Below are 24,727 nucleotides of genomic sequence, written 5' to 3' on the forward strand. Positions count from 1 at the left end.
AACTTATGTTTCTCTAAGTGTTGCTTTCTACTTTCAACCAAACATTTTTTTTCTCATTTTTCCATTTTGCCCCCATCTTTTATTCACTTGAACCTTTTCTCTTTTCTTTTTCTTCTTACCCTCAAAGGACAAATCGTGAGACTATCCTCAATTGAAGAAAAGGAATTTCTGATATATATCTGTGCAATATCTTTGTTCTCCTTCATAATTCACAATTCATTCAGCGCGTGTGAATCGTTTGAATTAATAATGCCACTGAACTCAAATAATCGGCCTTTTTAAGTTTCTCTAGTTTCAATTTCTAACGCTTTTGATTCTTCTTTTTCAATGTTTTCTTCAGGCTTGAATTTACAAACGCAAATTTAAAATTCCAGACACTCCAAATAAAATCAATACTCCATAATACTGCTGGATCAGTAACAACAATCTCCCGAATGGCTCTATAGTGGTGAGTAAGAACTAGTTTCCGTTCTAGTTTCTACTGTGCCATGCTCTTTCCCCTTTTAATGTTGTGAGCACTGTTTTGCTTTTTCATTGAAATAACAAAACAAGTAGAACAAGTATTTGCACCAGCAAGCATCTGGTAAGTATTCTCTTCCTCACCAACTTTACTTTTCTCACACTTTTGCCTATATTTGCGCATTTGGAGCAAGAGCAACACTTCCAGATTTGGTGACAGATTTCAAAGAATTATTACTTTGTCTAGTCTTATTTTCTCCTTGTCGTGTGCCGTTGTTGATCATAATAATAGTAGGCCAAATCGCCGCACCCGTCACTGCTCATGATCCCTTTAATATCCTAGCTAACTCCGAGTTTATCATCATGTGCCTCCTATGGGCACTGCCAATTCCATAAATAATTGTTTTTTCTTCTTTTCTATCTATCCTTTGTGTTATCCTTCTTCTTCCATACTTTACCTTATCAAATATTCATGTATTCTTGACAGACTGTAAGGGATAATTGGAGATCTCGATGATGAATTATCCTTGCTCTTGTGTTTGCAGTTTTGGTAGGGTGTATATGTCAATTATTTCTTTTGAATACTCTATTGAGAATCTATTGAAACCATACTCTATTCAGCTTGAGCTTCAAGGGAGAAACATGCGAGTGATCATTGACATACTTGATTGTAGTTAAAAACCGCATTTTCCGTATTAAACTTGCACCCCAATGGATTTACCTCGTATATCAGTCTTCTTAAGTTTTACCAAAAAATTATTTACTGTTGAAATGTACAAAAACATTTTGCACATAATTTGCCAACCGAGATAGAAGCTGTCAAAGTAAAGCAATGAGAGTACAAGACTAATACATTACAACTAACGTCTATATCATCCCTTTTCTAATCTGGGAGTTTGGTGCTTCCAAATTATTTTCAGAAAAAAACGTCAGCACAGTTTGATAGCAAATGCTGCAAAGGATATGCTCCCCCAGTTTTATGATGATACCTGAAAATTAAGTAAAAATTTTGTAAAAAAAACATTCATCCAACTTCTATAGCACTCATCGGATTTTTTGACAGGGGCCAGTTCTCGGCTCCTCATAATTTTCTCGTTTATTGTTAAAATTTCGAACTAAACTTTGAGATATAAGTTGTGAAAATCAAGGACCATAGGTTTTCAACATTTTCTATTGAACTGTACTAACACCTTTTCAAAAAATATTTTCAAAAACACCAAACTCTCAAATTAGTGGGGTGGTGCTATAGACGTTGGGCACACTGTAGAGAAATATTTGGTGGTATATTAGGTCTCCAAATAAGTTCCGGGTCAAAAGTCATAACTTTGTTCGCTGCGTATCGATTTTTATGAAACTTTGGGAATTCATGTTATCAACTATGATCTTTCATTTGACAATAGTCACAAAATTTTTTGACCACCCCAAGTGCCCTAACTCGGAACCAATTTTTTCAGGCATTTTTCTGATCTCGCTTCTTTTCAAATTTCAATTGAGGTTCATGGTTACATCATTTTTGTAGGAAAAATCTAGAATTTTCGACAAAAAATTTTTTTGAAGATTTTTTGACGACCAACCAAAAAAAATTTTTTTGGACGGATTTTTTCAAAACTTTTGTTGTTTTCTAATAATGTATTCTAAACAAAGAAAAATCCGCACACAACCCTCAATTCAAAGCTGAAAATAAGCGAGATCAGAAAAATGCCTGAAAAAATTGGCTCCGAGTTAGGACACTTGGGGCGGTCAAAAAATTTCGTGACTATTGTTAAATGAAAGATTATAGTTGATAACATAAATTCCCAGAGTTTCATGAAAATCGATACACAGCGAACAAAGTTATGATTTTTGACCCAGAACTTATTTGGAGACCTAATATATTTGATTTACCTTTTTTTGAAATCTTTCTTATTTGTTGTGCATGAGACTTAACTTTTTTTTCATAAACTTATCACACAACAATTCTTCGCAAAACACTACAATCGAACATCATTCCTGCTCATCAAACATCTGCGCTGTCCCACTGTCCCAGTGTCTCATCGCTCGTCAAGCCTATCAACATTTTTTGTCCCAAACTAAAAGTGCAATGAGAGCTCCATTGTATTGCACGAAAAGTTTCTCAGTTTCTCAAAAAGTGTGACATCGAGAGAAAAAGAGCACCGTTGTTTCGAGGTTCAGCCGCCACAAGAGCCAGTTGTCACCGGCGCCCCGGATACACGGAACAAAGCCATGAGACGTATGTTCTATTAGGTGTTCAACTATTGCTAACCTGTCACCTGCCCCGACATTATTTGATTATCTATTGTCTCGTTAATTGATGGTAAGTAGAGTGTGTGACACCTTGAGAAACGATTCCACAAATATCACCATTTTGAACGTGTTGAAAATATCCGTCGAACTAACGTTTGTACTCGTAGTATCACTTTTTCCTATCCGTTTTTCGTGTTTGAAATCTTTGATAGGAAGATAAGACACAGGGAACCCCGAGCTCTTGATGGAACAATGCCTGCCAAGATGTTTGTCAATTGTTGCATCTTCCTGGAAGACGACAAAAGTTCCCCCGTTTTTCATCTTTTCGTCCCACTCTCATACGAATCTTGAACAGAAATTGTTGCGAAAATTTTTTCTTTCAAAAACTGACCTCAAATCAGCGGAAGGAGTCACTTGTCACACTTGTTCTTCTTTTATATATCACACTTAATAACACCTATCTTTTGTTGTCAAACCAAAACGGAGCTCTTGTAATATTCAATATTGAACGAACATTATGCCCTTTCCCATTTGACAAATAGGCCTTGATCCATCCTGCTCTAGACTATAATCGGCTTAACCAGGCCTTGCTCATAGATTTCGATTCTTAGCCCCTGTTTCCTCCATCCCCACAACAACAAGTTATCCAAGGGCAACATCGATGAATTGTGGAATTTGATACTAACGGTCCCGCGGGAAGGTGAAATTGAAGTATTTGAATTATTGTTTAATGCAAAAAGATCAAAGGTTCTAATGTTCTCGTAAGAAATGTTGTATCAAAAGAAACCCATCACCATTGATGTATACATCTTAACAAGGACCGAGTGCACATTTTCCCACAAAACCATTTTCTCAGCTTTTCGAGAAGAAAAGAGACAAATTAGGTGTGTAGAGAATGGTATTGTTGTGAATCGATTAGTCATAGATTGCTTTTTTTGGTCGGCCGTTTCACCCTTTCTTGGCCATTACTAATTGTAAAAGGGTCTTTGACCATTATTAAAACTGGAATACAACTAGAAAAGTTTAAAGCACTACTGACCGAAAATAGTTTTACCATCCATGCAAACTAGTACTACAAAATAGGCTCCCTAAATATTAGAATACTATATAAATGTTTTGGTATTGAAAACCGCTTTCTGGAAACTTCAATGAGTAACTTAAAAGTAATCGTGATAACTAATTCATTATCACCTCTATCATTTCTATCTTTTCTTGAATCCACAAAACGCTATTCGACACCTGCTGTCCATTGCTTACTTACATTTCAAAGCACTTGTTTGCGTGTGCAAGCCTCATGAATAAAAGCATATTGAGACATCCGGTAGACAGGTATACGGTAGGCTGATGAATGCTCAGGGGGAGTCCATCATAACCACCAGCAAAATTTCTTCTTGTCTTGTGAAGCTCCTAAATTGTGCCATCTTTCCTGGCCCCGTATTTCATAATTGTTTGAATTTGTTATAGCAACATCTGTGTGAAATGAATCGCATGTTGACCTGCCTTAAGACTAATGACTCGTATCGCGATGAGCTACGAGAACGATTATGCGAATTTATAATCACAGGTGGTCCCAGTCGAAAAACTCTCCCTCTCTTTAATAAAAGTATAGAATTGGGAAATTGATGTGCATGCAATGTAACATGTAATACATGTATGTACAATTCTTATATTCCGATTTTCTTCGAGTCTTTGAAATGACAAATTTCCGTTTCCTAACGCTTTTCCATCAGAATAATAAGTGGCGCATGTGCATAACACTGCACAAAAGTGATTAGAAAGCATAACATTTCCTGTTGCTGCTTGATGGACCCATTTCCGGTGATGGCACGTCGTCTTGTCCAGGTGTATGTGTGAATATACACTGGGAGTAAACGCTTTGCTCATTCACTTCCGTCGCCACCTACTTAGGAACATCAGTGCGGCTGATCCCCAAGATGGAGGGCTTTCTCGAGATGACGACCCCTCATTAACGCTCATGTTTCGATGTATATTTGCATTGTGTGTATGCATCTAATTTAGAGTTATGATCTATCCCTTTTCGTTTCTCAACTTTCCCGCACATCCACTACCAACTTTTTTCTTGGGCCAATCCAGCCTTGCTGCAAACGTTGCAACAAAAAATCCAAATAATTTTAAAATATTGTATTTTTCCAGCATGAGCCGTAGACGAAAAGCGAATCCGACAAAACTGAGTGAAAACGCGAAGAAGCTTGCCAAGGAAGTTGAAAATAGTCAAGAAGAAAACGACTGCGACATGCTGGCCAAACCGCAAACCCCCACGATTATCATACCTGGTCATGTGAGTTGTCCATTCTTGGTCCTGAAAACATCCTCAGCTTTTACAATGAACGCGTTAACCTTCTAATTAGGATGTGATATTTATCCGCTTAGATCCCCTGCTCTCAAGAAAGCGGAGCAGAGATGCAAGAACAAATTAGGTAGAACACTATAATTATGATTCCTTTTACCGCACGTTGCGTAATAATAAGCGAGGATGCTAGAAAGAAAGGTGACAGTCAAAGAACGATTCAGTAAGATATGATTTGCATTGTTATCCATACAATTTGTATTTTATTTCTGTTGCCTTTCCCGTTTTCTACCGTACCTTAAGTGCCTCCCACACTAGCGCTTCTTCTTCTCATAATCCCATTATGTCTGGCTCCTATCTCATCACGTAACTGACACAGAGGTAGAAGGGGTGACTCTCGCTCTGGACAAAAGCGACGTCCGGAGAGTGGCGTGTGGGCGGGGCGACGAGAGCTCACTGTGCTTCAAAGCTTGCTGCTATTTCATTGTACATATGAGTTCTCAAACGTTCCGGTTCATTCACCTTACCTCACCAAGTTTTAACACTAGGCTCAATCTCCTCGATGTTCTTCGTATCAAATTTCAATTCTATCATCTATCAACCAATTCGATTGCGACTTAGTTTAACCTTACTTCGTTAATGTTCAACTTTTCAAGTCTGGGAATTCATATTCATTTTCTTAGTTAGGAAGTCTCAAATCTCATAGTTGTAGATGCACAAATAGAATTGTTATAATGTATGATAATGAGTAGGAGGTTGAATAATTTTGAATTGAATAATTTTGAATAGTAGGGCATCTTTCATCATCTCTCAACATTTAGACTAAGATTTTTGTACTAAGATAGGAGGTGTGAACTTCATGGCACACTCAATAAACTGCCCCCATGCCACTCCTTGTTTCTTTAGCAGGGGGAAGCAAAGGAAGAGTTGTGAGGAGTACTGAATTTGATTGTCACAATAAATACTAATAATAATAACAAGAACTGAAAGAATAGAATAAAAGAAACCTCCCTTTCTTGCGTCTCGCGCATTCTTCTACACATATCCGTCGCACAATTAGCAAGGCTCAGAAGACTGAGAAGAAGATACAGCTCCTTGTCGCCCGCCCCGAAGATCCTTCTTCCTCTCAAATAAGCTCTTTTTTCTTCTCCTCACCCTTTTGTCTCAAATTCCAGTTATTATTATTATTATTTTTCAACGCGCCTCCTTACAGATGGACGACACGCCGAATCCAGCCGGGTCACCTCACGACGCCTCAATCAAATCGAGCTCGAGCACCATCTCCGATCATACGAGGTGGGTGAAATTGGCCGAATGACCGGTTTATTAGAGTTGGGAGGGCGAACGATAATGTGTTAACATGACAGTTTACGTGTGTGTTGCAAGTAAGAAAATACTGAAAGAGACAGGAAAACGACATATTGTTCCCCCGATTAGAGACGTTTGGAAATCGAGGTCATGATGATAACGGGCGAATTGCCGAGTTTTGAATTTTTACCGCTCCCCCCTCAGTTACTATTTTTTCATCCATTCCTTTCGCAAACAATGAGTGTGCTCACATATACCCATCCCGTGATCTACAATTTCGGGTGAGTTTCGATAATATTATCAAAAACCTTTAAACAAACCTGAACTTTTTAACTTGCCTGCCAAAACGCAAAAACTTTGCTCTCATCTGCAATCGGTCTGCAAAAAGTGTAAGAATAGAACAAAACCACACGTCATACTTCCTTTTGTAGAAGATCCTAAAATTTTGCACACCCAAAACAATTATTGTTTTCAGTTTTACGGTTTTATGTTATTTTCCAAAAACAGTACAAATTCTTTCGCCTACTCATCATTTTGTTCAAACGTGTGTTTATTATCAGTTTTCGAATTTTCCTTCGAAAGTTTTGTTCCACCAGGTGGTATAAATAAAAGAAGAATAAACGCCCTTGGTCAGTGCCTTCCGTTGTTGTTATGGTCGACTTGACAGTAGACAGAAAGCGGACATTGGCATTGTTCTTGGTGACACCGAGCTGACGAATAAAGTGCTTGATTTACTGCCTTTTTCCACTTTTTCGCTTATTTCCCAACATTCTACGAAACATTTGAGAACCCTCATTCTGACGCTTGATCTTGAAATACTTGTCTGAGGAAAGCCTTGTTGTGTCAAAAAAGATCACATCCGTAACAAAAAATAGAACAACATCGTCCTTCTGTTTTACTAATTTTTTCAATTCGGTTTGGCAGCTTGACATTGCCCGTTTTCACTGTCAAAGTAGAATAGGATGATTTGGTGACAGCTGAAATTGCAATAACAGAAAACGGAGAGCAGCGAGTGGGCAGTAGCCAGCCAATAAAGGATAAAAGAAAGGCCACGCTGAGTGACGAGTGAAAGAAGATGACTGATGAGCAAAAGGATCCCCCTTTATTTTCCATTCTCGTCCGGGAGGGGGGCTCACTGTAGAAAAACTCGGAACTTAGGCTTCCTTTTCATGTTCAACTCTTGCGAAATCATCATAGACCAATCGGTGAAACGCCGTGCCAGTTCAGCACTTTTCGCGCTTTGATAATGTTTATTTCGAGAGTTGCTGATAAAAAATTATGGCTACAATTCATGAGATGTTCTGTTTCTTGAGTTCTAAAGAGCGGTTTTTAATTCTTCACCACTTCCATTTTCAATTTCAGTTTACAAAATTGAGCATACATCCCATTTATTGAGAGCTCTGCACACCCCTAAATTATTTTTGTTGTTCTATTGCTAACCTTATGTTAGATTTGCAGAACAGCCAGAAGAGAACTTTGTTGCTCCAACATTCTGTACTTGTAGAGAAAGTGATGCCACTCATTGATAAAACAATTCCCTTTTTTTCAAAACTACCATTGTAGCACAAACATGTTTGTCCCATTTTTTCAGCACGTCAGCAACAACCGGAATTTCTGATTTTCCCGATATTCTGGCACAAACTGAACACGGCTGTTCTGTACTAATAGACGGAAATCACTTAAGGTAATATTGTTTTTTTTAATTATAAAACTTTTTGACGGTTCAAAAATACATATTTATTCAATTTTCAGAGAGATTATCAATTCAGTGGATACGCAAGACGGAAAACAAGATCTATTATCAGACGTTATCCGACAGGTATTTTAAGTTACATCTCGTGAAAGCGATTTCTACCTCATTCCCTAATTTTGCAGCTGACATCAATAAAAGAGAGGTTAACAAACGACGAGAGTCCTGTCAAAGACGATTTAAAAGAAGATCCTGACGACATGAGCCCGGTAAGTCGTCAGCTCAGCGTGCGTGCCTTTCATTGCTTTCTCCTACTTTTTTAATCACACTTTAACTGGCATGTAAAAACAGTCAAGGGCGTGTCAAATTGCGCAAGACAAACATCTACCGTCATTCTAGTAAGTTGCGTGTTCGCTTTCATCTTTCCGCCGTATATAGGATTGGAGATTTGTTGTCTTAAGCCAATCTTGTCAATTCTCGCATTCTCGATTGTTACTTGAAACTTAAAATCATGCTACCGCTTATTCCCATCAGAAACTTCCAATCAGTAGGGGCTTTTCAATCGGTAATTCGTTTCGATTTTTCTATCACCATTCCAAGTGTCCACTTACTGTGTAACAATTTTGAAACCCCGCCCCTCTTGACCCTTGTGTGTAGGCTTCAATGATAGAAAGCGCGACAAAGAAAAATAATTGCATTTTTCTTTGTCTACTACTCATTCTTTGCAACAATAAAGTCATGTGGCCTATGGTTCAGATGCTCCATGCCGGCAATTTCGACTCGGAGATGCTCCTGAGGCAGCACGAACTGATGCAGCATCAGCAGCAACAAATGATAATTGCTAACATGTTGAAAGCCACCCAATCTCTCCCACTCCTTTTTAATGGTACGTTCCTTTAATTTTTTTCAGTCCTAACAAATGCGTTACCCTTTACAGGCGGTTTGAATTATGAAGCTATACTGAACAATCCCGTCTTAAATGCTACTATTGCTGGACATTTGCCAAATCCTCTTGCATCGAACATTTCCTTGCTTCAAAAGAGTATTAGCGCAAAACTTGCAGCCGCTGGAAACATGCAAACAGTCGAAAAAGTGGAGACACCTTTAAATCTTTCAAAAGACACCCCATCTCCAACTGCTATTCCACAATCTCCACTATCTGGATTTCGGCTACCATACTCACTTGGGACAAATTATGGAAGCGATGGTATTATTCTAAAGCTTTCACTATAAAATTAAAAGTTTCATATTTTCAGGTCAATTATTTAACAATTGCTCACCAAATTCCAGTGGTAAGAGCACGCCTGGTAACACATCAGTAACTAGTGAAGTAGCAACTCCACGACCACAGGCCAAATCACCAAACCATATCAAAAGACCAATGAACGCATTCATGGTATGGGCTCGTGACGAGAGACGAAAAATTTTGAAAGCGTATCCGGATATGCACAACAGCAACATCTCGAAGATCCTCGGTAAGTTGTCTTGAGAGCAGAAAATAGATTCGATCGTCGTTTCATCTGACAAATTACTTAAATTACTTTTAGGATCTCGTTGGAAAGGTATGAGCAATTCCGAGAAACAGCCATACTATGAAGAGCAATCACGGCTGAGCAAATTGCACATGGAGCAGCACCCGGACTATCGGTACAGACCACGTCCGAAGAGAACATGTGTGATTGATGGAAAGAAGGTTCGAGTCAACGAATATAAGACAATCATGAAGACTAAAAAAGATTTGATGTGGGGAGATGAGCCAGGATTTTCTCAACCATCAGTAAGTGAACTATTCAAACAATTTTTCAAACCGTAATTTTATCAGGATCTACAAATGGACTTGGCATCACATGTAAATCTTCTCAACGACCTCACACAGCACCACCACCAGTCACATCTCCTACAAACAGCTGAATAACTTTAACCAAGCGTGTCATTCCATCTGATCCTCCAAACATTCTCTGTATTTTTTAAAACCCCCACCTTCGAATTTTGTCGTGTTGTTCTCATGCCAGCTTTACTTTGGTACTCCTCACCCACCACATTTACTTACCTGGTCCATCATGTATTATTACAGTATCTCAATTTTTATTTTTTTTAGCAGATCGGTTTCTTGATTTTCAAAATCTTGGACAATCAAAATCTGCTTGCCGGTGGACCAATGCATTTTTTTTCCATTCATTTTCTCTTTCCTTTCCTCATACAATAGCATAATCTGAAGCGTTATTTCCTTTTCTATGTGTTTCCTTATTGTACCTCTTTCAAAAGCTTCCCACACTCCAAGAATCTCAGCGTTTCCGCATTGTTTCCTACATATTCTGAAGACTGCATTTCAGTTTGATTTACTGTGTTCTTCATATCAATTCCTTTCCTATTCATAATAGGCCTTTTTTCCATTTTTTTTCCTCCTTTTACTGCATTGTGTTCCCATTTTCCACCTGGCACCAGATCTTTTCCTTTATCTTGTTGCAACCTTAGGCTAGTCATCAATCAAACATCCACTCCCGTTTCCATCAAATTTTTACTCTATGCATGCATCTGATTATGGTTCACACTCAATTTTCTGATAAATGTCATATTCAAGAACAAGAGAACAAAACATCATAATATTCGGATTATGGTAGGAAATGTGCATTATGAGTTACAGCCGGAAATGAGAAGATCATCGTAGAATGATTTTGAGAATAGGGGTACAATTGCTATGCAGTTGGAAAAATCAAATGAACCCTTCACACGAAAGTAAGATACATCTTAAATATTTCTTAAAACTTTTCCTTCTAGTTTTCTAATATCTTCTAATAGTACTGCGCTCCATTACATTATTTTAAAAGCGATAACCTTGTCCATTTTTAAAATTTCAATATATTATGTTTTATAAAACGATATGAAAAAAAACCAATATTATGTCAATTGACAATTTTTGAATGGAACAAAACACAACTGAAATATAAACTGCCAAAGTTGAACAAAACGATACAATACTATTAGAGGAAGTACGGCATTTCAACTGGATCAAACATCTTTTTTCAGGACTATCATGAACATTGTGCATGTACATACTGAAAACGGTTATCAACTTTTTTTCAAGTACTATTCTATGTAGTGTTTTTTTTTTGGAATTAAAAAGCGGAAACAGTTTGTTTATTAGAGAAAACATATGATAAAGGTCGAGCAAATTGCAAGCAATACAAATAAATAAATTTATTTATTTTTCAGCGTCTTTAGTTTTTCCTAAAAATCCAAAACAATACTTGTAACTACTAACTGCGAGTTTTGATCTCACATAGTTTGTAGCTTCTGTTTTGCATAGCCTTAAAAGTATATTTGAATATTAAACCAAATCGTTCTTGTCGGCTTAACGCCTCTGAGTCAAAAGGTTATCAAGGACACGTCGGCTTTTCTTCGGTTTGTGATACTGATAACATGTAGCTTTTGAACATATGCTACTGATCTCTGCGTACCACAACACTATGTGGTGGAGTGGGCGCACAGCGTTTAACAATTTGATAAAATTTCGAAACTTGCATAAAGTTATCAGTAGAATTTGCCGTAACAGGAAGAAACTTTTAAGTGGGCAAACCCATGAACCAGAGATCATAAAAAATGAAAATATGCAATTTTTTCCTATATTTCAGCAAATTTGGTCAAAGTATGAATAAAAGTTTTAATTGAATTTGTGTCTATCAAATTTAAAATGAGTTTTTTTTTAATTTTTTCTTTATTCTGTACATTTCAAATGAAAAATACACGACAATTAATTATTTTGGAAAATCCACACAAATTTTCGATTTTGTGAAAGGAGCAATTCTGGAAACAATGTTGTCAGGAGATATATGTTTTTGTACAAGTTTGAATATAACTGATAGCTATTCAGAAACAAATTTTGGTGTGAATTGTGGACTATGGAAAACTAAAGCTAAGTCAAATTTAATGAAGCTTTCAAAAATACCCAAACCCAATATTATAACGAGAGAATATCCTGAGGTTATTTTAATGAAAGTGTAGAAGTTTTGAAAGATTAAAGTCGTAGAAAGAGCATTTGGATTTTGCAAGGGAAAAGTTGATGGGGAATTTTGTATAAAACGTTGGTTAGAAAGCTAGAAAATTGAGACAAATGGGGAACAGAAGATCAAAGTGGAATTTTTGGAAATTTTGATGTATGATAGGATACAAATACAATGTGGATAGAATTTTAAAAAACAACAAAAAGTGCATATAAAACTTTTTTATAAAATAAATTGGTCCATAAGTCGAGATCGTTGATTTCGATGCTTTGGCGCAAACATACAGTACAAGTTAAATTGATGACGAATCTGGAATTAAATTTTGAGAAATAACTAAACTTTTACTAAAGTAAAAAATTTCATCTGTAACCCAGAAGAAAAAAAAATTCCTGTTAGTTATTAAAAAAACGAGAAAGATCATCATGTAATCATTACTCACGGTTGGAAATGAAAATTACACAGCACAGGTTGATGGTTTTGGTTCAGTTACTGTAAAAATTCAAATAAAAACTTATTCTTGAGTTATTAACTCACCAAAATGTTGGATCAGAATCAGGAAAGATCAGGAAAATAAAACTAGGACAGCTTGATAGAATTTGATAAATCTGAAATTGTGATAAAAATTAGCTAAATTACATCAACAACATCCTTGCTAATCTGTATCATTTTGTTTATCTGTATCATGTTACTTGAATTATGAAAAAGAAAAGTACCGTTTACATTTTTGTCAGTGCAAAATAAAATTGTCAGTGCAAGAAATTTCAATTCAGACTTCAAATTCTCCGAAAAAAAAGAATTCTCAAAGTTTATTTTTATATTTCAGACTATTAACTCAATTTATTTCCTTGTAAAAACTGAGCAAAACAAATTGGATTAGCCTTAATTTGAACAAGTTAAGTAAAAAACTCACTAATTCAAAAAACGGGTTGGTTTCACTATCATTCTATGGGATTTGCGCGTGATATCCTCAGATGTGGAAGGATACTGTTGCTCAGAATTGTTATTATTCGGAATGTATGCTTGATACGAACTATAACCAAGAGCTGAGTTACTAATGACGGCGTGTGGCACGATTCCGGGTGGAGTCATCATTGATTGATAGATTTGTGGATGAAAAAAACCCAGTGAACCATTTGAACACACTTGGAATTGTCCGTGTTGCTGGCTATTAGAAGAAGAGGGTTGATTATAAGCGGTTGTTTTCCGTGGGATCTCAAATACCTGGGCAATCATTCGACGTTCTTGAACTGGTTCCTGAGTGAGCACTGGCATATCGTTGAATGCATCCGAATCGATTGCATTCGAGATTTGATGTCTGGTTCGGGGTGGTGATAGCACTCTTGTCCCATTTAGGCGGGGAGATTCCAGTTCGCCAATGTTATTTTTGGATAGAACCTTGTTCAGACGCTGTGTATCACGCATACCTGTTGACTCCTGACTTGTGGAAGCAGGCGAGTTCAACACTGAGCTATAATCGCTTCTCAGACCGCAACGACGTAGTGACTTGTTGCTTGTCGGGCTGACAAACGTCTGATGGTGCTCCCCATTCATCTGAGGAATTTGAACATCTAATGGTTCCATCACGTCTCTAACCACGGATTCATTTCTTTCTGGGTGATAGCCATCAATTATTGGTTCGAGATGTGGGATCGCATCCTCGACAATGGGTTTTTCCTGTATTTTACGATGTCCCATTGGATGGTTGTTTGCGTGAGAACGTGTGATTCTTGGTGATCCATCTACATCAATCTGAACCACATCTCCTGTCTTACTCTGATCCCGTTCCACATCATAACCGTCGCATCTAGCTCTGCTGCGAGTTCTCATTTCGCTCTTCGGACTTTGCACTTCTGGAGACCGCTGGCGAACTCTGGCTGGAATAGGAGACACTGATTCAAGTTCTACAGGTACTCTGGCTGGAGTGGTCTGCAAGCGAGTTCTTCTTGTAACACGCTCTCTGCAACGACTTGCTCTTTCATTAAGACCCGAAGATTGTGGTGAAGATCCTCGAACGTGGTTTCTCGAACGAACTGGACTTTCGGTCAAAGATGGGCTTCTTTCTCTCTCCGAACTAGTCGTTGAAGACATGCTGCTGTCTCTTCCGGAACTCTTAACTCCCATGAAGCAAGTTTGAGGGCGACTTCGTTTGGAGAAAAGCATGAGTTCTTTTCGTTCACGTTCCTTCCGTGCAACAAGTCCCTCATTTTTCCTTACACCAGAAGCATCTCCTTCAGTAGACTGTTGGCGTCTCTTATTAGCTCTCAACTGCAATAAACTACGCGACACCGCAATCCTTCCCGACTGACGACAAAAACGACCCTTCAAAGTGCGGGTAACACCTGAGTGAGGTTGGAATCCGGGATCCTGTGACTGCGCATGATTTGTTGCTACCGAAATAGACGACGACGACCGGACACCGACGAGTCTGGTAGACTTGCGGACGTCACTGCGGCTACGAAGGCTAGAAACATTTCCTTCCGTGCTACCAGAAGAGGATGACGACGAGCTTTGAACTGGACTTCTTTTGTTTTCAGGTGATTCAGTGCGACGAACATTCGATTTTCGCAGTTTTCGCTTTAACAAAAATGCCTTTCTAGCCTTGAGAGCCATACGTTTTTCGTGAGCTTCTTCAATCTCAGCTTCAATAGTTTCAGCTGCAATGATCGATCGATCACGAGCCCTCTTGCATCTTTCGCTTTCGGGAGTCGGTTCTCTAACATAGGCCCTTTTTCTAGCGATACGGCGTGATGTTCTAACAATAGTTGGCACAAAGCAGGTGTAGCAGAGGCATAAATCTTCCAAAAACTTTTCCTTGTAATCGGGGCCGTAATGGAATGTCAGTTCTGAGCCGGCTGGAATGGTTTCCTTTGCAAACAGTACAATGCGCACGTCGGCAAATGAAAATCCTCCTTGGAAGACTCTGAAAGCACAGCAGATTACGACACAACGATTAGAATAGTGAGTGGTTTTTAAATAAAGTTTATATTTTTGTGGCAGTGCTTTTTGTGGCAGTGCTTTTTGTGGCAGTGCTTTTTGTGGTTTTGTAGACAAAGGAACTTGAAAAGCAGTTCAGCTTTGAGTTATTAACAAAAAAGTAGGTGGTATAACTTCTTGGAATTGTTTCAAGCGAAACCTTAATTGTTCACGATCATGTTTCATTTTAATTATTCGCAAGTTTGAAAAAAGACGCTAAGCTTATTTTCATTAAAAAAAAAACATTGCCACACTTTTTGACGCTTTCTACACTACCCACCTTCCAAGTTCCAGGTTTGCCTGGCAAGCATGTGACAGAAACCGAGCACAGTTTCCCTTTTCCAATGGGTTAACCCACAGTTTGGTTTCAAGAGCGTTCTGAAACATGATTATTAACATTTTTTATATCTTCTCAGTAAATCGACTTACTCTAAGGACATCTTTGTAATCTTTGTTGAGAACGTTACAGTCTCTAATGAATGAACTTAAACGGGGATCGCCTTCGGATAGCTGTAAGGCGTATTGCTCCACAGCAGGTTTTTTATTGATTGAGTGATATCCCGTAATTTCGCCGTTGAACGCCAAAACCGGTTGTCCTGAAAATAGAGTCTATATTTGCATGTTTGTTTTAAGTTTTGACATTTAGTTTTTCATGACTCAAAGATACAACATTTTTTCAACTATGATGCGTAAAAACTGATGCGTAAAAACTGACTAATTGTTGTTTTTTCACTGTTAAAAGTTTCAAAGCAAATTTGTGCAAAACAAGTATATTTGAACAAAATTTACCGATTGCAAAACTTCATGCGAAATAAATTTTAAATGGAATAACAATTTCAAACCTTTTTCAATTTGGAACATCGTGAACAAGCAGAATCCTTTTCCATCGCGTCGTGTGACGTTGTACTTTTTATCGTGATCCTTGTCGATGTCTTTGAGTCCATTCAAATCACAATCTCCCCTACATCCGCACCTGTAAATTGAATTTATAACATTCTCAATAGATCTTGAAAATCCTGTTGAACTTACCCTTCTGAACAAGCAAACATTGGCCCGTCCCAATACATACTGTCCATAATTTTTACCGGTTTTCCATATACCTTAAAATGTAATGTAAGAATTTAGGAAAATTGCCGAGGAAAGCAGTACCAGGAAATCACTTTTGAAATACTTCTGAAGTTCTTTTCCCATCTGATAACATTTACAGTCTGGATTTTTAGAGCAATCGTCATCAGGACCACAATCACAGCAGACCTGAAAAATTTAGTTGTTTTTTTTTCACACTTAAATATACAAACAACATTTTGAACTTTTATTAGATTATTGAGAAAAACACGCATCATTTCTAATTTTCACTTTCAAGTCAAAAAGCAGTGAATGATTTTGTCATTTCAGCATTATAGGAATGGTTTCTAATAGTTTCTCAGATGAACTTCAAACAAAAGTTCTTACTTTATTGCGACGATTGAGCCCCATCTCAATGGCTTCTTTTGCAGACTCGCTGATATAGTTTCCAAGCACGTTTCTCTCAATTGTTACAAACGTTGCAGTTTCCGGCCATTTTGAACGGTGATTTTGTTCTTCATCTGGCAACTCGGAAATCATTGGAACTGATTTTCCCTTTATCAACGGTAGCTGAAACATTTTTTGTTCAGAGATTGTTCACATTACTTTTAAAACTCACTTTTGGAGTTGGTCTTTGCTCTTTCTCCTTCGACGACGGACGAATTGCATTCATTCGTACCGTCCGCATCATTCCCAGTCGACGGCGCCGCACCATCTAAAAAACATCAATTAATAAATATCAGATAAAAAGAAGAAAAGTGTAAAGATATCAAAAAGTGTGGAAACTTTTTGTTAATGAATAAAATTAAGGTGTCAATTGAAAGAAAAATGATTCATGAAATCGTTTACCATGTAGAAGAAGACGATCAACCGTTGGAAAAAGGAGAAAGGAAAAAACTCGAAATGGAAGACACGCAGATAGGAGATTTCTGACAGTACGGTGGAGAAAAATTGAAAAACATATAAATATGATAACATTTGTTTTTAAAATTTTGAAAAAAAAAACCTAGAAATGGAATAGAACTGAGATTCAATATGAATCAAAACGCATCAGTGAGTATCGGTATTTGATGACTGCACGGCAAACCGTGTTGAGTATCTATGAAGTTGTGGTGCTGCTGTGTTCTTTATGAATTCATCAAAGTGCATATCCTGTATCTTGCGGTTCATTCTTTGGAGCTGAAATAGAGTTGGATTTGATGCTGGTACACTCACCACAAATTTTAAAATTTTGGGTACAACTAAACTGTGTGGCATTTTTTAAGAAAATCTCAGAATTAGATGAAAGACCGTCAAATTAAAACATAGTGGTTTCCGTTAGTTGTCGGGCATGCAATCAGTGACACTTCTGATTTCTAGATTTTCTTTGAAAATTTTAATGACGACATGTTTGAAATTTGTGCATTTTTTGCGCAGTAGTTCGAACTCTGGTGAAAACTTACATCGTCCAATGTGACGAATGGGTACAAAGCTCTATTGGTGATGCAACATAAGCTGGCACACTTGCAGCAATCACCCAACTGCTTGATGATATACTCATCGCTGTATCTGAATGTCACTTCCTGACTCGGGAAAATGGGCATCGTGGAAGTGAAGATCACACGAATATTCCCTGGATTGAATCCCGCGGTGTGGACACTGGAATGTAAATGATTATTATTCAAAAAATCGATATGAGAATTTAAAATAAAAACCAACAAGTTGAGCTTGACATTTCCCATGCAAGACGAGGAGACAAATCGCCCGACGTTCCCCACATACCGTGGATTCAGACTGAGAGGCGTTTCGTGTAGCTCCTGAAAAATGGCAGCTTAAGAATATTGAAAAAAATCTCAAACGAACGAGGATTGACGATGTGTATTTCTTGTTCACAAATGGCGGATATTTCTTGACAGACTTCTGCTTTTTGTTCGTGTCAATTATTGCTGCAAGTTGATATTTGTCCGTATCGTAGACAACGTCAAGAGCATATGTATCTTCATCGGATATTGACGAAGAAACCACATACTCTCCAGTCATTTCTACTACTGCTTCACCTAAAAAAAATTATTCATCAATTTTTATGATTGCGATGCCTCAATTATTAGGGGTTCAAATAAGATCGGGCTCAAAATTTCACCCCAAGTATCCGTTCAGCTTTTTCTGGATCTCGATTTCTTTTACTCTAAATTGAAATTTATGCGAATTCGGCTTAACACATTGTAAGAAAAAAGCAAAAATGTGAAAATAAACTTTTTTGTCGGTAAACCTTTTGTAGATTTTTGTAGAAAATTCTTGACTTTCATGCCAAAATGATGCAACCAACTGTAAATTTTTTCGCACATACAAAAAATTCAAATTGAATCGTCACACTTATCATAGATAATAACATTAATTTTCGCAGTTTCAGAAAAATTGATACGCATCGAAAAAAGTTAGTATTTTGACGCGGAACTTATTTTGACCTCTAATAGTTTTAGTTTATTTGTTTCGCACTTTTTACAAAATTACGCTCTAGAAAATTTTTTTTGTAGAACGTTTTTGTTATTCACGATTTTTACCAAGTTTTTTGAAGCAAAATTTAGTTTAATAAGTATGTTCTACGCTAGTTTACTTACCTTGACCAAAGTATTGCTTTGCTCGTACGCAAAAATCTTTTTCCGTCAAGTGGTGGAGCATGATCTCAGTGCCGCCTTTTGGAGGTTCTGGAAACGAGATTGCACATTTGCCACGACATTTGCAACTGAAAAATTAGTTTATTTATTGCCACAATTGTTGATTTTAATGAACGTTTTTCTGCATCATTCTCAGCCGTCTGTAATTAAAAAAATAGATATTTTCCAAAAACAAAAAGAAAACAAAATCGAACGTTTCAAGAAAATTTACTTTGTCGAGCAGCTGTAGTGACGGACTCTATTCGGATCACTCTGTTAAAACGAAGAATTGAAGAAGTAGTGAACTAGGTCGAACTTACCAACGGACCTTCTCTAATAATCTTCCGGAGGCCTGAACAGGGGCACAAATCGCCGCAAACATCTACGCAGTGACAAGTAAGCTGAAACAATAGAATATAGTTTAACACACCATTTTTTAAAGTTTTGTACCTCTTCTTCTTGTTCAATTTCCGCATTTACTCGAAGCTGCATTCTATAACTCCCCTCCATGGTTGATTTGTTTGTGGATGTGTGTTTGAACACCAAGTTAGAATTCGGCTTATACAGTTCCTGAGATTCATTGAAGTAAACCGACGTGGAGGGATTTCTAAAAAACCGTCTTTTTTTGGAAAATACTTAAAACTGTTTACTTACACTTCGATTCTCCAGCGCACATCTTCGATAGGCATTTGATGGTTGATCGGACCTTCATCGATGATCTTTTCGATCCTAAAAAGTCAGTGTAGGGAAGGGACATCGGTAGACATTTTTGTAAACGGTAGCATGAATGAAATAAATATGCACTTGTATTTGCACAGATTTTAAGTTTTATTTCGAAAGTTTTTTCTTCATTTTTGAATAATTTTTCAAGCCGTATAATTTTCACATTGCCCGAAATTGTTCGATTTCCTCCCACCCCTAAATTTTAGTTAAAACTAACTTTTTTCTCGCCTCTCTTCGACGTTGAAGTGTCGACCTTTTTCGTTTTTCCTCTAGGTAACATCTTCCAGAGTTGGCGCGGCCTATTAAGGCGCTCTGGAGCTCGCCAATTCGTTCATACTCTTTTTCAGCGAGTTGTTTAATTTGAAGATCTGAAGTTTTTTTAAACCATTTCTAGATTTTAGTTTTACACACTAACCAGTGGCTCTTTGTATTGTTTCGGTTGGAATGGCAACACGCCTCTTCGCAAGTGCCTGTAAAAAAATTAATTGATGAACTTATGACACAAAGTTTTACTTTTTTTTTGAATTTTATTACTTTTTTTTGATAATTTGTAAAATCATGAGGAATTAGATAAAACCTCCATTTTTATTAAGGTCTTTATGGTCTAGAAGAATTTAGGACGATTTCTCACAAACTAATCCACAGAGAAATTACCACTGTTTAGTGTTCCCCAGTAGATTGCACAACGGTCAAATCGTGAAGCCAGCAAGATGGTCTTCGTAGATGAAGTACGGAAAAAGTTATATATTATTCAATAAAACTTGAAAAATATTCTAATGTGTGAAATGTGCGCCACTAATTTTCTTTGACGTTGAGAGGTTATAAGATAAATTTTTGAAAGTATAGTTAAACATATATTTGCTCTAGTCAACTTTTATCACAAACTTTACATTTAAAAAAATTACGAGTAGCTTTAGAGTTACGGTCATTTGAAAACAATGCCAAAAAAAACCCGCTAAAACAAAAGTCTGTTGTTTTAGCTTTTTTTACTGTTCGTTTAGTAGTCAAGCATATAAATAATTGTTTAAATAATATTTTCGGATGTTTTGTCTTATTTAAAAATTTACTTTCTATTTCAATTTCCCTTTTAGTCTGTTTCAACTTGAACAATTATCTTTTCTGTTTCATAAAATTCAATTTAACTTTTTATTCACTAAATCTAATTAGCAATTTTGTTTCTCAATTAAAACAAAAACAAAAACCTACAGCTTTTGCATGCTTGTATATGTGCTCAGTGCTCCAGTTTTGCTCTTTGAACATTTTGAGCTGGGTGCCGTGAATCTTTAGTTTTTTTCTTTTGATGACAATGAGGTCGTCAGAGTTTTGCTCTAGCTGCAAAAATGCTGTTGAATCAAGACACTATATATATATAGGTATTCAATGATATCGTTTTGAAAATTCCTATTTGTTGTTTGTGCTAATAAAAACTTACATCAGAATAATCAATTTTGTTTAAGGCGTTTGTGTGTCGCGATAAAGTAATTGAGAATAATCCCTGCACACGGCTCTTTTTGTTTTTTGTCGCATCCTAAAAACATATTGAAATATATAGTCAAAAATGTTAACATCGATTATTTAGACTACATAAAAAACTACAATTAATACAAAGGTTTAGTGAATTTTGAGTGTCAACTTAATTACAGTTTAGTGTTAAAAAAGTTATATTGATTCCAATAAAAAAATTTCAAACTTACTTCATGTATTTTAACGGTGGCATTAGTTTTGCACTGACGAGCTGGCTTTTTCATGTTTCTGCTGAAAATATACAAAATTGGAATTAAAAAAAAAACTTGATAAAAACTGAAGGTCACAACGGGAAAAAAAATACTGCATTTTGAACTCACTGATATATTTTCGTTTCAAGTATAAAATCATAATCACTTGTATATTGGAAGTGCTAATCTTGTCTAAGTGACGTAAAAACCATAAAGATTTTAGATGCAACGCGCGAGTGAAATCTAGGATTAGCTGATGCTTTGTTATATTCTCACATTTTTAGTCGACTATAAAGTAGCATAGCTCAATATGATAATCAGAAGTAACATGGATCATTGGAGCAAATAATGTACAATATAAAACTGTTAGGATAGTCAATACTCTCTGTGTTCCTTTCCAACAATGTCGATCAGGATGTGGAAGCGGTTCAGGAGAGGTGCGGTTTGACAGGAGTTAAATAGCTTTACAAGATGCGGAGGGTTCACGTTTTGAGACAGTTCCGGGTCCGTAAGAACCAACTTGACAAGAACATTAGACCTGGGGTAACATTTATGAAAATATGCTGTGAGGAAGCACGAGAACAACTTGTCGGCATTCAGAAATTGATGCATGTGATGTTTCAGTACCGACATATTCGTGTACCAGAGTTCTAGCTTATTCTGATAAGTCCGTATTTTGTGATTATGGCAGTGTTGGGTATTGTTCGTAGATAGCTTGTGGCGTACATTTAACGCTAGGAGAGTAGAAGCTAATAGTAAGAGAAGTAAGAACAAGAGTCAGTGGTGAAGGATCCACCAATTTCAACAAGATGGGATAAACAAGAGCCAATCGCTGATCATAACTAGAAGGCCAGCAACGGATGAAGAAGCCCACCCCACAAAAAATACGCCATCTGGGAACAGTGAGCTTCTGAGAGCGAATCTCTTCGTCAATAGCAAAGTTCACATGTTGTGCAAATAGCAGCTTCAGTCATTGATTAAGGTGCCAATAGCAACTAAGCAAACCGTCTGGAAGGTGGCGCTCTAAAGCTGGTGAACCTGGTGTCGGATTGGAACGTAAACCTAAATAGCTATTAACGTGAGAAAAAGGCTTAAAGTAACTGATTTTCCGTACTTTGGTTGTCTTTGGTTTTATAAGTTTTATGTATTAATTAAAAATGAATATCTAGAAACGTTTTGCTAGTTCCAAAATTAGCCAAGATATGAGCTGTCAAATTTATGTGATGGTGAGCTATTGGAAAAAAATATAATTGCTCCACAAAACGAGAAAAAGTCAACTCACATAACGATGGACAAGGAAAATTGGAAAGTTGCAAAAGTTAAATACCAAAACGAATCCTTATTACAGTAATCTCACGTTTATGGCTTCCAGAAACAATAAATCTATAAAGTAAAAATTGAAAGAGCAATGAAGTGACTATATTAGAAGAAACAGTCTAATCAGAAATGAATCATACCTTGAATCACTTGCCACGCTGTTAATACTCCAAGTTCACATTGATGGACACTCGCCAGAGAACACACATTAGTTGGAGAACGCAGCAGTATAGAGAAGCAAACAAAATGCATTGGTCAGCGAAGGGGCAGGCGGACGCACGGACGGAAAACGAGGACCCACACATTTCTCTCTCCTATAATACTACTCCTATACGTCTCTATGCCTCTTCATACTCCCGTTTTCTCTAGTTCCCGGCACCATGTCAATGTCCTCCGTCTACCGCACCCTTTTCTTCAACCTCTTTGCACTATGGGCAAGAGAGAAGATAAAATGAAGAGATGCGTAGAGAAAATTGGACTATGTGGCCTGCAATGCCCGGTGTCTCGAAGGCCAGCCCTCTCGTTGGTGACCAAGAGTGTGAGTGTGTGGAGAGCGCGCACCCCGTAGAATTTGCAAGACGGCGTTGAAGCAGATAAAGAATGGTCAGTACGAGGAGACACAGATTAAGAGTGTGTTAAACATTATGGACGAATATGTGCAGTTTCTAAAATCATAAACCTTACGGAGCAGGTCTATCGGATAGAGTTTAGGGGAGCTATTACATACGAAGTCTACAAAGTCTAGTCATACGAAGTGTAGTAATTTAAGACTTACCGCATGTTCATTGCTTTGTTCTTATTTTCGAAAAATCAAAAGATCGTGCGATTAGTTTGAAGTGATAAAACTTACTAACTATCATCAAAATTATTTGTAACGCGTATTATGATATGTAATAGTGTACTAACTATGTAACTTCCTGTATACATACGATGGAATCTCAATTTTTCAAAAAGACAAACAGATTAGATCCACCGTGTTTCCTTTATCAGCCGTACAAAATGAAAATACGCTATCTGTAATTTGAGACCATATTAATCACTAAATTAGTCAGAGAGTCATAATGTTAATCATTTGATCAAACGTATACATTCATATCACAACATAAAGTAATGCTAAATACAGACTAAGACGGATTACCTCCCAAAAGATAGCTAATCTTCAAATGAACTGCATACTAATGAAATTTCTGAAAAATAAAATAGGAAGTCAACTTGTATTAAATAATTAGTATGAATATGCTAATGTATGAAAATAAATAGATAACTGGGATCAATCACAATACTAGCTTACTCCTTCAGGTCAAGATAGTACCTAGAACAATTTTTTGATACACTGGAACTAACCTGTTAAAGGCAGGACCATTGTGACTTTGTCACTATATCAATTGAGTTAAATGATATGTTACATATCGTAACTATTCTCACGTCAGTAACTAAAGGCGTAATACTATTCAAAAAAAAGAGCGGTGCTGCTTCAGTATGTAAATGAACACGACAACACTGTTTGAAGAACATCTCTACAGTATCCTTCCGAAAGAATATAAATTTTACATATTCATAAAGATACCGTTCAAATCATTGATTTCTTTTTTGATATGCACAATGAAGACACAACGTGTTTGCTTTTGTGTGCCGTTGGCGGAAAGTGTACTACAAAAGAAAGGACAGTATTGGTCGGAGGGAAGAGAAACGAAAAGTAATACAAACTGAGAATAGTCTCGACGATACAATGATTTGGCAACCTCTGAATAAATTTAATTGAATGATAACGTCGGTGATGTAGTATGCTTAAAGTTTCTACCTCTATATATTCGAAAGAAAAAAGAATTTCAGTTAATTTTTCAGAAAATTTTATCAGAAAAGGACAAAAAAAAACAAAAAAAAATAATTATCTACATGGTAGCCTATACCGGAATAAAGCCGAATTCTGCGGAAATCCGAAGGGGTGGGCGGAGAAAAACTAAAAGTAATTTTTGGGGCGTGGCTACAGTACTCCAAGAATATATAGAAGCTTTGAGATGTTTTACATTTTGTCGGTAGAAGTGTTTAACAAAAAATAATAAATTAAGGGCAAATTAACGTCTCCTCTAAAAACAACGGGTTCCGTCGAACGGTTGTTGTAAAATTATTAGAGAAAAACCAAGCATTGCAAGATCGGATAGTGTTTAGTCTATTGAAAAAACAACAATCCAGGGGTCTGCTGAAATACAATAATGAGTCCTAAGATGCGCATCGACTCTGCTGGTCACCTGTTTAAGTGCCGCCTTTGCGGTTTTGCAGTGGGACGCCGA

At 37.0% G+C, this 24,727-nt stretch overlaps 3 protein-coding genes and 7 non-coding genes across 17 annotated transcripts; 1 reads left to right on the forward strand and 9 right to left on the reverse strand.

Moving 5' to 3' along the window:
• Positions 1–374: 374 nt before the first annotated feature.
• Positions 375–10,594, forward strand: egl-13 (the record flags this gene model as incomplete). 8 transcript variants are annotated; one of them, NM_001029747.8, is made up of 11 exons in its annotated part: positions 375–448; positions 4,858–5,002; positions 6,225–6,307; positions 7,911–8,003; positions 8,072–8,138; positions 8,195–8,278; positions 8,766–8,895; positions 8,947–9,216; positions 9,266–9,484; positions 9,557–9,786; positions 9,832–10,585. In NM_001029747.8, 10 exons carry the CDS (start codon positions 4,859–4,861, stop codon positions 9,922–9,924), a joined length of 1,413 nt encoding a protein of 470 aa, NP_001024918.1. The 8 variants fall into 8 exon arrangements, 6 of the variants coding, with proteins under 6 accessions (NP_001024918.1, NP_001380089.1, NP_001368074.1 ...); NR_138512.1 differs by lacking the exon at positions 375–448 and having other exon boundaries at positions 4,859–5,002; positions 6,225–6,600; positions 9,832–9,924; NR_138511.1 differs by lacking the exon at positions 375–448 and having other exon boundaries at positions 4,859–5,002; positions 8,195–8,407; positions 9,832–9,924.
• On the reverse strand, positions 903–1,042 carry T22B7.21. The gene has a single exon (NR_071096.1). It is a non-coding gene; the product is annotated as an Unclassified non-coding RNA T22B7.21 (non-coding RNA).
• T22B7.19 lies at positions 3,026–3,218 on the reverse strand. The gene has a single exon (NR_071097.1). It is a non-coding gene; the product is annotated as an Unclassified non-coding RNA T22B7.19 (non-coding RNA).
• T22B7.10 lies at positions 4,387–4,531 on the reverse strand. Its single transcript, NR_071098.1, has one exon. It is a non-coding gene; the product is annotated as an Unclassified non-coding RNA T22B7.10 (non-coding RNA).
• On the reverse strand, positions 5,334–5,458 carry T22B7.9. The gene has a single exon (NR_071099.1). It is a non-coding gene; the product is annotated as an Unclassified non-coding RNA T22B7.9 (non-coding RNA).
• T22B7.12 lies at positions 7,237–7,370 on the reverse strand. Its single transcript, NR_071100.1, has one exon. It is a non-coding gene; the product is annotated as an Unclassified non-coding RNA T22B7.12 (non-coding RNA).
• Positions 7,441–7,557, reverse strand: T22B7.17. Its single transcript, NR_071101.1, has one exon. It is a non-coding gene; the product is annotated as an Unclassified non-coding RNA T22B7.17 (non-coding RNA).
• A 1,120-nt stretch (positions 10,595–11,714) lies between the features above and the next one.
• set-19 (SET domain-containing protein) lies at positions 11,715–16,763 on the reverse strand (the record flags this gene model as incomplete). Its single annotated transcript, NM_001392778.1, has 8 exons — positions 11,715–14,930; positions 15,264–15,361; positions 15,413–15,579; positions 15,826–15,956; positions 16,013–16,083; positions 16,133–16,237; positions 16,436–16,618; positions 16,668–16,763. The coding sequence occupies 8 exons, from the start codon at positions 16,761–16,763 to the stop codon at positions 12,920–12,922; spliced, it is 2,862 nt and encodes a 953-aa protein (NP_001379854.1). The 3' UTR covers positions 11,715–12,919.
• A 104-nt stretch (positions 16,764–16,867) lies between these two features.
• Positions 16,868–22,696, reverse strand: set-20 (SET domain-containing protein). The gene is made up of 15 exons (NM_001375039.1): positions 22,577–22,696; positions 21,099–21,159; positions 20,837–20,932; positions 20,611–20,736; positions 19,820–19,874; positions 19,622–19,772; positions 19,336–19,410; positions 19,132–19,288; positions 19,002–19,082; positions 18,914–18,954; positions 18,646–18,770; positions 17,891–18,084; positions 17,747–17,844; positions 17,491–17,686; positions 16,868–17,227 (listed from the first exon to the last, which is right to left on the reverse strand). The coding sequence occupies exons 2-15, from the start codon at positions 21,150–21,152 to the stop codon at positions 17,099–17,101; spliced, it is 1,578 nt and encodes a 525-aa protein (NP_001362145.1). The 5' UTR covers positions 21,153–21,159; positions 22,577–22,696; the 3' UTR covers positions 16,868–17,098.
• On the reverse strand, positions 18,952–18,984 carry W01C8.8. The gene has a single exon (NR_003182.1). It is a non-coding gene; the product is annotated as an Unclassified non-coding RNA W01C8.8 (non-coding RNA).
• Positions 22,697–24,727: the final 2,031 nt, after the last annotated feature.

Source organism: Caenorhabditis elegans, chromosome X (genome assembly GCF_000002985.6).
Source record: "Caenorhabditis elegans chromosome X".
Classification (NCBI taxonomy): domain Eukaryota; kingdom Metazoa; phylum Nematoda; class Chromadorea; order Rhabditida; family Rhabditidae; genus Caenorhabditis; species Caenorhabditis elegans.